Below are 12,138 nucleotides of genomic sequence, written 5' to 3' on the forward strand. Positions count from 1 at the left end.
GCTGCAAACTAAGGGGGCACTGTGCAGCCAGAGGCTGAGGGCACATGTCCCATGTGGACTGTGAATTGTTTAAAAGAGAGATGAGAGGGAATGTGTGGGTAAGGGATTGTCACCTTGGGAGGAGGAGACTCTAGAGAGACTTGGATGTGTGCTGGTAGCACCTGTGGTGTCGAGCATGTTCAGAAATGCCTGGGAAGAAGGGACCCACTGGGAAGGAATGAGATCTTTGGGTTATGAGTTATCACCTGCACTGGATGAGAGCCCTGGTCTGTCAAGCTTAGTTTTATGAATATGTTAATAGCACAGGTGCCTGCACCTCTGGGGGATTTTTTCCTTTCCCAGGTGATGGTGACTGTTTTTTGCCACCCCGTTGTTTAACCGAATAATTAGCTATGTTGGACCTTTCCTTTTATCACATGGTAACTCACCTTGTTGGAGAGGCTTTGGTGAAAGACTCTGTGAAATATCATTGGACAACCAAGTGGACTGCAAAAGTATCTTTTTTCTGCCTGCTTCCAGACTCCCTCCAAAAATGGCACCACATTAGACAGCCATGGCTTCCCTTTCTAAAAGGTGTTGATTCTTCTGCAGTAGGACCAGTTCATCCCTGTGTTTGTTGCTTGTGTTCTCCAGAATTGTTTCTTCTGACATGCATGGTGGAGGCATCAGGGTCACCGCTCTGGAGTTCCTCATGTCTGCTTTGGACTTCTTTTTAAGAATCGGCATCATGTTTCCCATCATCCTCCAGGTTTAGTCTGGGCTTGTACCTTATGTTAGTAGTTCAGCTGTTTCAGGTTGGAGTTCCAAGCTCTTGGGACAATGTTTTCTTGTCCTGTGGCTTTGTTAGGATTCATAGTATCTTATTTAATCTCTAACCGTGCAGCTAAGCATTATTGTCCCTTCAAAGGCTCTCCTCCCTGACAGATCCTGAGAGGTGCAGTCTTAGAGAGGTGTCACCAGGGAAGGTTTGCTGCAGGGAATGTCTCCTGGAGAGCAGGGGAAGAAATAACCTGGCAGAATTTTACACCGGTGTTACACTCCTGGATGTGCTGTCACCAGAGAGGCTGATCTGACAAAGTTTTTCAAGCGCTTGAAACCTGAAAGGGACCCACATGGCTAACTCGTCGTCTTTGTGTGTTGTTAGTTTTATAGGATTGCTAATCTTTTTAGCTCGTGCCATGAAGAATCTGAGACTTGAGATCAGCTGATGTGGTTGATTACGGGAGGAAGAATGGTGTAGGTCCTTATTTCTGATAAAGTGTGAGGAGTTGGCATTGCTCATTGGAGAATCTAAGTGGTACCATGCAGAAGGAGGAGAACTTTATGTAACTTGTAGAGAGAAGCCTGCAGTCAAACTCTGTTTTGAAGAAGAAGAGGCACAAACAGTACAAACCTTCCACCACCATGGTCGCTCTAGGTGGGAGAAGCACCCCCAGATGCAGCCCAGAGATGACTGCTCCTGTGGTTTGAGCACTTTTGCTCCCAACAAGTTCCACCCGTGTCTCCCAAGCGGTAAAAGCAATTCCTTTGGATTCCTGGGATTCTGAAAGATTTGTGTTGTCCGCATGTTGCACAGGTCACCCTGGAATGTGATAATGTTCCCCCAGGACTGTTTTCCACTCTGTTCTGCCCGCCCGGATGGCTGTGTTCAGTGTTTCCAGGGTGACCTGGCTGCTGTGTGCGGCAGAGGGATGCGCTGGCTTACGCCTTCTGTGCCATGCCGAGGGCAGGGGCATGTCGTGTACCAACAGTGGTCAGAAGCACTTTGTTTTAAAACAAGTTTTAAAAATTACACACCTGCTTACAATGTTACACCTGAAAATTACTGCTGACTTATAAAATCCTTATTTCTTTTACTGAAAGTAGCAGGTCAGGGGTGCGTTTGAGCTGTGACTTGACTGGATCTGTACCAGATTCATGATGAGAAGGCTGTTTTGAGATTCATCACTAGAAGCTTTGAAATCCTTTCCTGGCTTTTTAGGTTTTGTTAAAAATCCAGTGAGCTTCCACATTTACCCTCCATATCCCGGGAAAGCACAAGTGCTTTAGAAATGGTCTGTTCTGAAAGGTGTTTTTGTTGTGTTTGTTTTCTGGCAATGATACTACCACCCCTTCCCAACACTTTTTGAAAATACAACTTTACAAGTGTGTTATTGTTTGTAAAATCAATATCGACAGTCTACTCTTTGTAAATCAGCAGATAAAAGTATCTGTGAATGTGTGAATTCATAAGGAGAATTGACTACCAAAGATATAATTACTGGGAAAATAAATGATGGAAGAAATGCAGGACCAGAATCTTTTTTTTGAGATCTACTTGAAAGCCATGAGCCTCTCTGAGGTTCGTATTTTGTATCTATATAGGACGTCACTGGCAGTTATGCAGTATTAAGCTCTTACAAGTGACCCTTGGACAGTAGTCATTAAATACATAAATACCTTGTATGCATTGGGTGTATTTCTTTTCCCATAAGGTGAATTTAGAGCCTCCCTCCTGTTTGCTGGGGATGAGGTGCCTGTCTTGTAAATTTACATTGTATGGACCCAAAAGTATGACCATAGTTATGTCTTAAGCAAGTTGAGTTTGGTCACTGAAATTGCTACTTCTGTTGTGTTGGGTTTTTTCTTCACTGTGATTACCCCGTTTTACCAATGCTGCTTTGCCTGTTTGTATTTTCTTATTTTCTAGTATGGTTTCATCATATTTGGTTCATCATGGGTACTGTTCAACAGCGACCGCCTTTGCCAGAGTCACAGACACCACAATCCAGGAAGAACAGACCTCAATAAAGAACAGACAAAGTAAGTCTCTTGGGGAGTCATTCCCAAAGCGTGGAACGTTGGCCACATGTTACCTTCAGGACTCTGGAATTAAGTGCTGTGGAAGTAGAAAAGTTATTCCAGGAGTGTACAAAGGGGTCTGCACCACGCTGCTGACTTTGCTTTGCTGCCTGTTGGCCTGTAGAGCTCGGGGACCACTGCTGGGAGGACTTTTGCCATCATCAGTGTGTCCCCTCTGCCATCTTTGCCTGAAGAACTGCCCTATTCTTTCCTTTGCCTGTCTGCTCTGAGAAATGACCTGCATGCTTGATGGTGTTGAATGTGCTAAGTTTTCCTTGTCAACTTGGTTAATTTCCCTCAGCCTTGTTGAAAATCAATAGCTGAATCCTGGAAGAGATGAGGTGACTCTCAGCTTGGAGTCCAGCAATTTGACACATCAGGCTAAACGTAATGTCTAGGGCAGAAGGTACTTTCTTGGAGGTAGTGCCAAATTGGTGAATAGAATTCTTACCTTGGACTTTACCTGAGCTGAGGTCACCGTCCACCAGAGATCCATTTAGATTTGGGTTCTTCAATGCAGTCTGTTGCAGCAGGAGCAGCTTCGTTAGCACGGTCGTATGGACCCAAACACATCAGTCTATTATTACAGCATATCCCAGAGTTAGCGAGTCTTCCAGTCCCTTTGCACACTTTGTCTTCAGGTAGATTTTTTGCATGTTGAGGGTTTTGCAAATTCACAGCCGATGTGTTTAGCTCACACTAGTGAAGAATTTGTATTCTGTGTCTGTTTTGATTACTGCCGTTTCCTCCAAAGCAGCTCATCTCTCAGTTACTAACGTTCTTAGTGCTTTTGGTTCCTGCAGAATAAGACTTGCAGCTTTTTCCTGCTGTACTCGTTTTGGTTTTTTTTAGCTTTTCTATTCACAGGCTCAGACTGGGGAGTCACAGAACATTGGTGTGCTTTTTGCATTCTCCTGGCTGTTGAATACAGGCTGTGTCCCGCTCTGTGCATTTCCCTTCCCTTTGTGAACCGTTTCTCATGTGACTGTTCTGTACCAGGAGCATCGTGCCCCTTTGTGGCTCACTCTCCATACATTACATGCACTGAGCCAGCATTCAGGTTCATGTGGGGACTCTGCTTAGTACCCAAAATAACTTGTAGTTGCTGCCCATTAGTGCTGGTGGACTCTGTGCTTTGAGGTCATGCATTACACAGCCCTGACCACAGCTGGTGCGGTTTTACTTAACAAAGCCTTACAGGAGACGTGCGAGACGGTGCAGTCCTGCTTGTCTGAGGACATTGGACAAGGCAGATGGGAGGGAAGGAATAGAGAGCTCCGAGGTTGGGGTTTAAATAAAAAGTGCGAGGAAAACACAGATGGGAAAACAAAGAGGGGAAAATATAAAAGGCAGCGACATGTGTGAGAGTTGCCAAACGAGGCAAAGGAGAGAGCTGTCAAAAGCAGCGAGACATGAAAACGGATGTGCAAGTCAGCAGAAGAAACAGAGCGAAATGAAGGAAACTGCGACGCACAGTGTGAGAGCCACGTCTTGGGGTTTATCTTTCAGCTATGATAACAAGCAATAGACACTGAGAGGTGGGAACCAAGACAAGTCGTTATAGATTGTTACTGGGAGTTAGTGATAAGGATCACTGGGCTGGGCTTCCAGCTACTCATGACTTGCGAAAGTTGCAGCCTCAGCTTGCAAAGCACCTCACTGGCGATTCAAAACCTCCTCTCTGTTGTTTGTAAGGAGTCCTGGAAAAAGAGAAAGTGCAATACATGTTTAGTTTTAAGTACATTTAGTTTTAGTTTAAGTACACTTAAAAATAAAATGTGAACAACTGTGGATCAGCAGCTTCTGAGCGTTGTGGGATTGATCAGTGACTGCACTGAGTCTTAACACTGGTGTCTTCCGACCCACTGAAGGAACATACCTTTTCATCACCTGGGTGGTAAATGGCTTCTGCCTTGTATCTTTGCACCTCCTAGAAGGGTACAACTTGTTGAGCTGTGTCTAGTTTGGTCAGTAGCTGATTCCTGGAGCTCACTGGCAGGTGCCACATCCTTGTTGCAGCTCAGGCTACTTCTCTGGGAATAGATTGAGGTGGCATGTGCAGGAACTCAGTTTTGTTGGTATAATTCCTTCTACTTAGAGGTGCAGGCAGCGGGGAAGCAGCACTATGCTGTGGCTTAAGCCCCTGGACTCTAAGAGTACTCTGCTCCTCTGGTGGTCAGCCATACAGTAATCATCCCAGCATGGACCAGGCAGAGGATGTAATGTAGGGGTGGCCTAGGGGGTTCCCCTCTGAAATTGTCATTTCCCCAGCAGGCTCCTTGCTCCATCCAGCTGCTGTGTCCTGCTTTCCTTTCCATTGCTGCAGAGCTCTGTGACCAAAGGACTAAAGTCCCAGAGCACCCACTTCATCTTTCAAATCCTTCTGCTGTTGGCATTTCTGAGCTACTAACAGATTCTCTCTCATTTTCACAGGCTTTTCTTCATCCTAAACCATAATAAACAGAATGTGGTCCCCAGTTCTCCCTGGCCCTTGTGCGAGGTGGGAATGGGGAGCTGTGTGGCATTCGTGAGACAACTCTTCTGGCCGTTCTTGTTGGCCGGTCCAGTGTGTAAATAGGTCTCCTTTTGCTTTCAGGAATACAGAAGCTCGTATTAGCAGGCAGAGTGGGAGAGGCTATAGAAGCCACACAACAGCTCTATCCTGGCCTCCTAGAACATAACCCCAACCTGCTCTTCATGTTAAAGTAAGTATGAATAGTTTTATACTCCCTAATGCTGAAATGTGTAGATGAAGGAGAGAAGAAAGAGGCTGTCCAGCCATGCAGTCTGGCTGCACAGCTTGCTCTGGGTTCAAACTGTTTGAGATCCCTTTGGGGATCCTTTGCACAGTGCCTGTAGCAATGTAGACGTAGCCCCTCTATTGCTGCTCAGACCCACTATGGCTTTGCCTCATGAGGTCAGGCAGAAGTGGGTCTTCCCAGCCTCCTGAGATGTGTAAGGACAGTTCCTAGTTAAGCTTGATGGAGAACTCTCCTCACCGTCACTGTGGATATTGTATTTTTTTTACCCTTGCCTATATGCCATTGGTTTGGCAGATTTAGTATCTTTTCCTTGAAAAAAAACAAAACAAAACAAAACACCAAAACACCCAAACAAACAAACAACAACAAAAAGAAAACAAACAAACAAACTACACACCAAAAAAACCCAAAACAAACCAAAAACAGCGAAACAAAACCACAGTTGAATTTCAGAGTACCTGCAAAGGTGGTGGAAACGGAATCGTGCTGTTAAGGAACAGTTTCTTCTTAGCACAATGGAAATTGCTTTTTGGGAATATCTCAGCATTCATTAGCATCAAAGTTGCATTTTCTGAACTCCTTCCTCTCATAGTATTGTCAGAGCACTTGCAATACAAAGGTACCAGGAGTCTGAAATGTATTTTTCAAAGCCTAGAAATTTAACTCAAAAAACCTCACCGCAGAGCATCCTGGCTGTCACGCACCCTTTTCTCCCTCTTCTCTCCTATGAAATCAGGTGTCGGCAGTTTGTGGAGATGGTGAATGGGACAGACAGTGAAGTACGTTGTTTCAGTGCCCGCAGCCCCAGATCCCAGGACAGTTACCCCGGCTCCCCCAGCTTAAGTCCTAGACATGGATCAAGCAACTCACACATTCATAGTACCGGTAAGTGTGGGATTTTTATCTCCTGGTGAGAAGAGCAAATGTTAAAGGTCAACTACTGTCCATTACCTGCTATTTTCTGCATGTTATTCTATGAAATGCTGCTTTCCTTTGTGATACCCAGCTGAGAGAACATACTGTTGCCATGAGTGTCTCTACTGTCAAAAAATGGGGTTTGCATCAATTATTTTCCACAGACAAATGTCTGCTGAGCACATTTTTTTCAGAGTAAAGAAGCTTTTTAAGGTGGCCTTTTAGTGCAGCCACTAGTGACTCAGTGTTTCACTGACCGAGCTGTAAGAGGAGGTCTGGAAAACAAACCCTGTTTCTTGTACCTTGGAGCCTGCAAAAGAATTGTTTTCCAGTAAGGACCAAGCAGAAGATGCACTGGTCTGGCCAACTGAGAGAAAGGTTTTAAGGGGTGTCTTGCATCAGAGCTTCTCCTTCGCCCATGGACTCTACTGCCCTAAAATGAGAGAAGGGAACAGTTCTGTACCTGCAAAACCAATCTCTGAAGCATCAACTTGTTGGAGTTTGGGAAATGAAACTTCAGGATTTGAAGCAGAAAGAACAAAATAAACCAGGATGGCCAAGATATCTTCCCTAGGTAATGGCTTTGAAGATGGAGTGGGCCAGGGAGTGTGACCTGCAGAGCCCCCAAAAACAGTCTGAGCTGCTTCCAACCATCTGAGGGTATTTTGTTTCTGTATTCCTGCTGCTGCGTGTGAAACTGTGGACAAGCAAACATTCAAGGGAAGGAAGGCAATTGCCCGAGCGTCTACGAGCTGTTACCTTCCTAAGCCAATATCTTTGTTTTCCTATATGATGTTGCAAGAAACTCTGGGTATGTTTCTCTGACTACGTAATCAGAACGCTCCCATCAGTCCGTAAAAGCTCTTTTTAATACCCGTTTTCAGCCAGGAGGTACCTACATTAAAAAACCTGCAACACAAGGCAGCATTCACATGTATTTGTCTCCATGCATGGGATGCCACCTTCCACAGTTCTTTGTCTCAGCTCTTGTGCTTTCAAAATTGTGATAATTTCATCAGTGTGTGTTAAAGATTAAGCAGAACCATAGTGCCCAGTCTGCTGCTGCTTTGTCGTGAAGTGCACAACATGGTCTTTTGTTTGAATCTTAATAGCACCTGTAAGTTTAACCAGTCATTTTGAATATAAAATTTGCAGTAGTGACCAATGGTTTGTGTCCTGTGTCAGTGAGTTCCACAGCTTGATAGGCACTTTTTGTGGGGAGGACGAGATTTCAAGCCTGGTTCTCAGTGATGTCTGTCTTCCTGATCAAGGAAGGTCAGCCTATGATTTTTAAGAGGATTGTTATTGTTTGCTGAGTGTTGTGTGCATCTAATAATGTAAGACAGTAATGTAATACAAGTAATGTAAGCCTGTGAAGTTCTGCTGCCCAAGAGTTCTCCTTGTGGCCCAGGTTTCACCTGGGCTTTCATAGTTTTCTCATACAGAGGTTTTTTGAGAAATATTTGGGCTTGTGAGAAGAGAGTTTGTAAACTTATTTACAAACCATCCATGCTTCATATTTCTACAGTAATTTATTGTGTATGTGTGCGCTGGTTCTGCTGATCTCTTCTTTACAGCCCATATTTGGAACTTCCTTAAGCTCAGATGTTGCTGATGAGCATTGAGTTCCTTCCATGTTAATTTGTGTTTTCTCTAAACTCCATTGAATTTAAGAACAACGAGTAATAATTTAAGATCTGCTGTCTTCTTTTGCTTTCCTCCTTTGGAGTCTACTCTCTTGCTAAATTGTTGACTTCACAATAGAGTGATGTTGTCAGTCTCGTCTCATTTTTCTCTTTCTTTGTGACTTTCAGGGGCAGATAGTCCAACCTGTAGCAATGGAGTCATGTCCACAAAAAGCAAACAGAGTCACAGTAAATACCCAACACTGAGTTCATCGTCTTCATCTTCCTCCTCCTCCTCCCCCTCATCTGTGAACTACTCTGAGTCCAATTCTACAGATTCTACCAAATCTCAGCAGCACAGTAGTACGAGTAACCAAGAAACCAGGTATTTTTTTTTCCTTTCTAGATGCCTGAGGAGGGTGAGATGGTGGAGAGGGCTCATTCTGCTTTCTGAAGAGCCAGAGGGCATCTGTCCTGCTCTTTTGAACAACAGAGCAACTACGTTATCTGCAAAGTCACTACTATTCCCAGCAGACACAAGTGTGTTCCAGTTCCCCTGCTCTGGCTCTGGCTTGGAGGCCCATCTCATAAGGAATATTATGATGCTCTTGTTTCAAACACCAAGCTGTCCCATTAAACTGATGCCGTCAGAGCCCAACATGATAGTTTGCAGAGAAGCTCTCCCATTGAGCCTGGTTTTGTTACTGCTGCCTCAGCCAGTGATAGAATCATAGAACACCAGCTTGGAAGGGTCCAACCTTTCTTGTCAAAAGCACAGTCTAGACAAGATGGCCCAGCACAATCTTAAAAGTGTCCAGTGTCCACTCATTCTCACAGTACTGTGCTGAGCAGAGTTCTTAGTCCCTGTCATGACCTCTTGAGAGCCACACAGCATGTAACTGAGTGTCAAACACTTGTTCAGACTCAATTTACCACCCTCCAGAATAACATCTGACTTTTCTTTCCTCCTTTCACCTCAGTGACAGTGAGATGGAAATGGAGGCTGAGCATTACCCCAACGGAGTCCTGGAAAATTCATCCACCAGGATAATGAATGGCACCTACAAACATGAAGAGATCCTGCAGACGGATGAGTCCAGCATGGGTAGGGCCTCAGAGGCAGGAGGGGTAAAGGGAAATAGAAGGAACTGGTATCAGGAGTTAATGTTGTGATTGGATTGTGGGGAAAAAACATCTACTTTGGGATTCTTTCCCCACCTCAGTGAATGAAGTCCTCAAGATGCCAATTTCACGGGGAAAATGAATCTGTCCTGGAACTAAAACTAGGTCTGGCTTTTCATAGTCTTGCAGCAGTGCTGGTGATGTTGTGGAGCTGGGAAAGCAAATAGGAGTCAAAGGTTTTTTTCAGTGCTGGTGATGAGCAGAGCAGTCGTGACACTTCTTCCAGCTGAGGAACTGAACCAAGCGGTGAAAGGCTGGCTGGTGTCCTCAGCGCAGCATGGTCAGCTGTAACTGTTTTGTTGGTGGGTGCTTTAGCCAGGAGGGAGAGGAAGAATTAGCTCTCCACCTCTGAAATTGAGGATTCCTACAGTTATAATGGGTGTTGTGGCCACCTATTACTGGGAATTTGGTGGTGTTGGCATCTCTGACTGAAAGTTTTCTAAGTCCAGGGTTTGTTAGACCAGGGGTTTCCATGTTGTGTGTGCTGTACTACACACATGAAAGGGTACCATAGCTGGCGTTGCAGGTTCCTGTGATTTTATCAGAAGACTTGGTTTGTAGATAGTACTGAACAAACTGAGCTCAAGTTTTCCCTGTACCTAACAGGTGCTATGAAAAAAACACTACTGGGAAAAACACTACTGGCTGTTGTAAGGCAGGGATCCGAAAAAGCTTCCGCTGGGATAAATTCAGAGAAGTGAGCAGCTCCCTGCTCCAGAAGGGGAAGGAGTTTATGGGTGGCATGACACAGAGTGGGCAGTGCCAAGGAATGAGAGGTGATTGTTATTTCTCCACTGCCTTTCCTGTAGAAGACAGCTGCCCCCAGAGGCAGCTCTGTGGGGGGAACCACGCTGCCACGGAGCGAATGATCCAGTTTGGACGGGAGCTGCAGATGCTGAGCGAGCAGCTTTGCAGAGAGTATGGGAAGAACACAATGCACAAAAAAATGCTTCAGGTAAGCCTGGGCCTTGTGCTGCGCCGCAGCAGTTCTCTGGGCCAGGACTGGGGTTGTGGGTTCTCTTGCAGAGTTCTGGGTGGCCCCCACTTCAGGAGGCCTGTATGGGGATCAGAGCTCGAAACTCGGTGAATGTAGCTCATCTAGACCCAGTTCTTGGCACAGGGGAGAAGAAACAGCTCCTGCCTGCCTTCACTCTTCTCTCTGTGCTGGCTCCCCTGCCAGGTGGAGGGCTCACTCTCTTTAATGTACTATCGTGATAGCCCAGTGTGGTCCCTTGCGGCCAAGAAGAAAAGGGCCATTTATTTTCAGGGAGTGGGCACCTATCAGCTTGGTGATGGCAGAACATGCCGTGGCTGATGGACTTGGTGGTTTTTCTGTGTATTCGCAGCCACATGTGACCTTATTGTGCCTTTCTGTTCTCTCACGCAGGATGCATTTAGCTTGTTAGCATACTCAGACCCTTGGAACTGCCCCGTCGGTCAACAGCTGGACCCGATCCAGAGGGAACCTGTGTGTGCTGCTCTTAATAGTGCTATATTGGGTAAGGTCTGGTTCCTCTGTGGGTGCTACCCACAGGACATACCTGCTCTCAAGGGCTGTCCTGTGGCAGGCAAGCCCTTGTTAGGAAAAGTTCAGAAATACTTGTGTTTAGCTCTTGCCTCGCTTTATGTTGTGAGGGATTGACAGGGCAGTGACACAGGAAGGCAGGTGGGAGGGAAACCTGCAGAGAACAGATCCACCTGAACTAATCTTCTTTTGCTCCCTTCCTTGGGTCTTCCTCAACGCTGCTGCCAAGGTTGCTCCTCAAGATTTTCCTCCCCTACTCACTGAGGAAGCCAAGATCTCTTTGATGCATTTCCTGCCCCTCTTCCGTCTTGCTCCGAACCCATCTGAATTAGTTCACTCGCATTAGCAAGGGCCTTTTCCACGCTGTTTGGGTTGGTATAGTTTTGTCCTGTTACCATCCTGCTTTCTGGTAGGGAATGCAGTTGTTTTGTTGCAGCGGCTTGTAAGTGAAGCAGGTTTCCATAGCATTGGCTCCAAAGCAGAGTGGGCCATAAATCCAGTTACCTTTCCTCTGACATGGGACATGCAGAGTGAAATGGGTCTGTCTTCCCTTTGAGCATTGCCTCTGCATGTTGATCGTGTGCTGTGCCTGCGAGGGCCCAGGGAGCCTGGCTGCCTGCAGTTCAGTGCTGGAATCAGGGCTGTGGTAGTGGTCCAGCCCTGTGTTCTTTCCCTTCTGGTCATAACCATGCAGGGAGGACACCCCTCTGTTACAGGTTGATCTGGTTACAGGTTGATTTTCTTCAGCTAGCAAGACAAACTCCCCTTTTTCTGATGAGCTTTGCTCTTTGTGTCAGCAGGATGGATCATGGTTAGATCCAGGTACGAGCAGTCTCTTGCCCTCCTCTGTGTCCTCAGAGGTGAATGTTTATGCCTGTTCTCCCATTTTCCTTAGACAAGAATGTTCCTTGGTCCAACAGCTTGTTGTCATTTACTCTCTTATCTTGAACCTGGTATAGTAAATTCAGTAGCTTTCCCTGGTGGAAGTCTTGTGCTTGCAGTCAGTGAGTTGCCGTGTCATTGTTGACTTCACATTGAGTGTGCCAGAAGGAGATTTAGAGATTGTCTTCTGGAGGAAGGAACAGCTTTATGGACAAACCCGTGAGAGCTCCTGTATGAGTAAAAGAACAGAAATTATACGGTTTGGGAAGGAGAGTCCCGATGACAGTCAGCATGGGCAGGTGTCTGGCAGGGTGGCTCACTTCTAGCTGTTGTTTGTCCAGTGCTTGAGGAGCATGGACAAGTTGCTGAGGGTTGTCACAAGGGCAACATGGAAGATGGTGTCTGG

At 45.9% G+C, this 12,138-nt stretch overlaps 1 protein-coding gene across 3 annotated transcripts in view; it reads left to right on the plus strand.

Annotated features, from left to right (window-relative positions):
• RANBP10 (RAN binding protein 10) overlaps positions 1–12,138 on the plus strand; it is a 66,751-nt gene that overhangs the window by 48,081 nt on the left and 6,532 nt on the right. For all 3 annotated transcript variants that reach the window (XM_082062443.1, XM_082062444.1, XM_082062445.1), the window contains exons 7-13: positions 2,690–2,802; positions 5,438–5,546; positions 6,340–6,488; positions 8,333–8,528; positions 9,124–9,248; positions 10,135–10,280; positions 10,713–10,824. In XM_082062443.1, coding sequence (XP_081918569.1) covers positions 2,690–2,802; positions 5,438–5,546; positions 6,340–6,488; positions 8,333–8,528; positions 9,124–9,248; positions 10,135–10,280; positions 10,713–10,824 — 950 coding nt within the window. The remainder of the gene's footprint in view (positions 1–2,689; positions 2,803–5,437; positions 5,547–6,339; positions 6,489–8,332; positions 8,529–9,123; positions 9,249–10,134; positions 10,281–10,712; positions 10,825–12,138) is intronic.

This window comes from Streptopelia decaocto, assembly GCF_964273445.1.
Source record: "Streptopelia decaocto genome assembly, chromosome: 11".
Lineage (NCBI taxonomy): Eukaryota > Metazoa > Chordata > Aves > Columbiformes > Columbidae > Streptopelia > Streptopelia decaocto.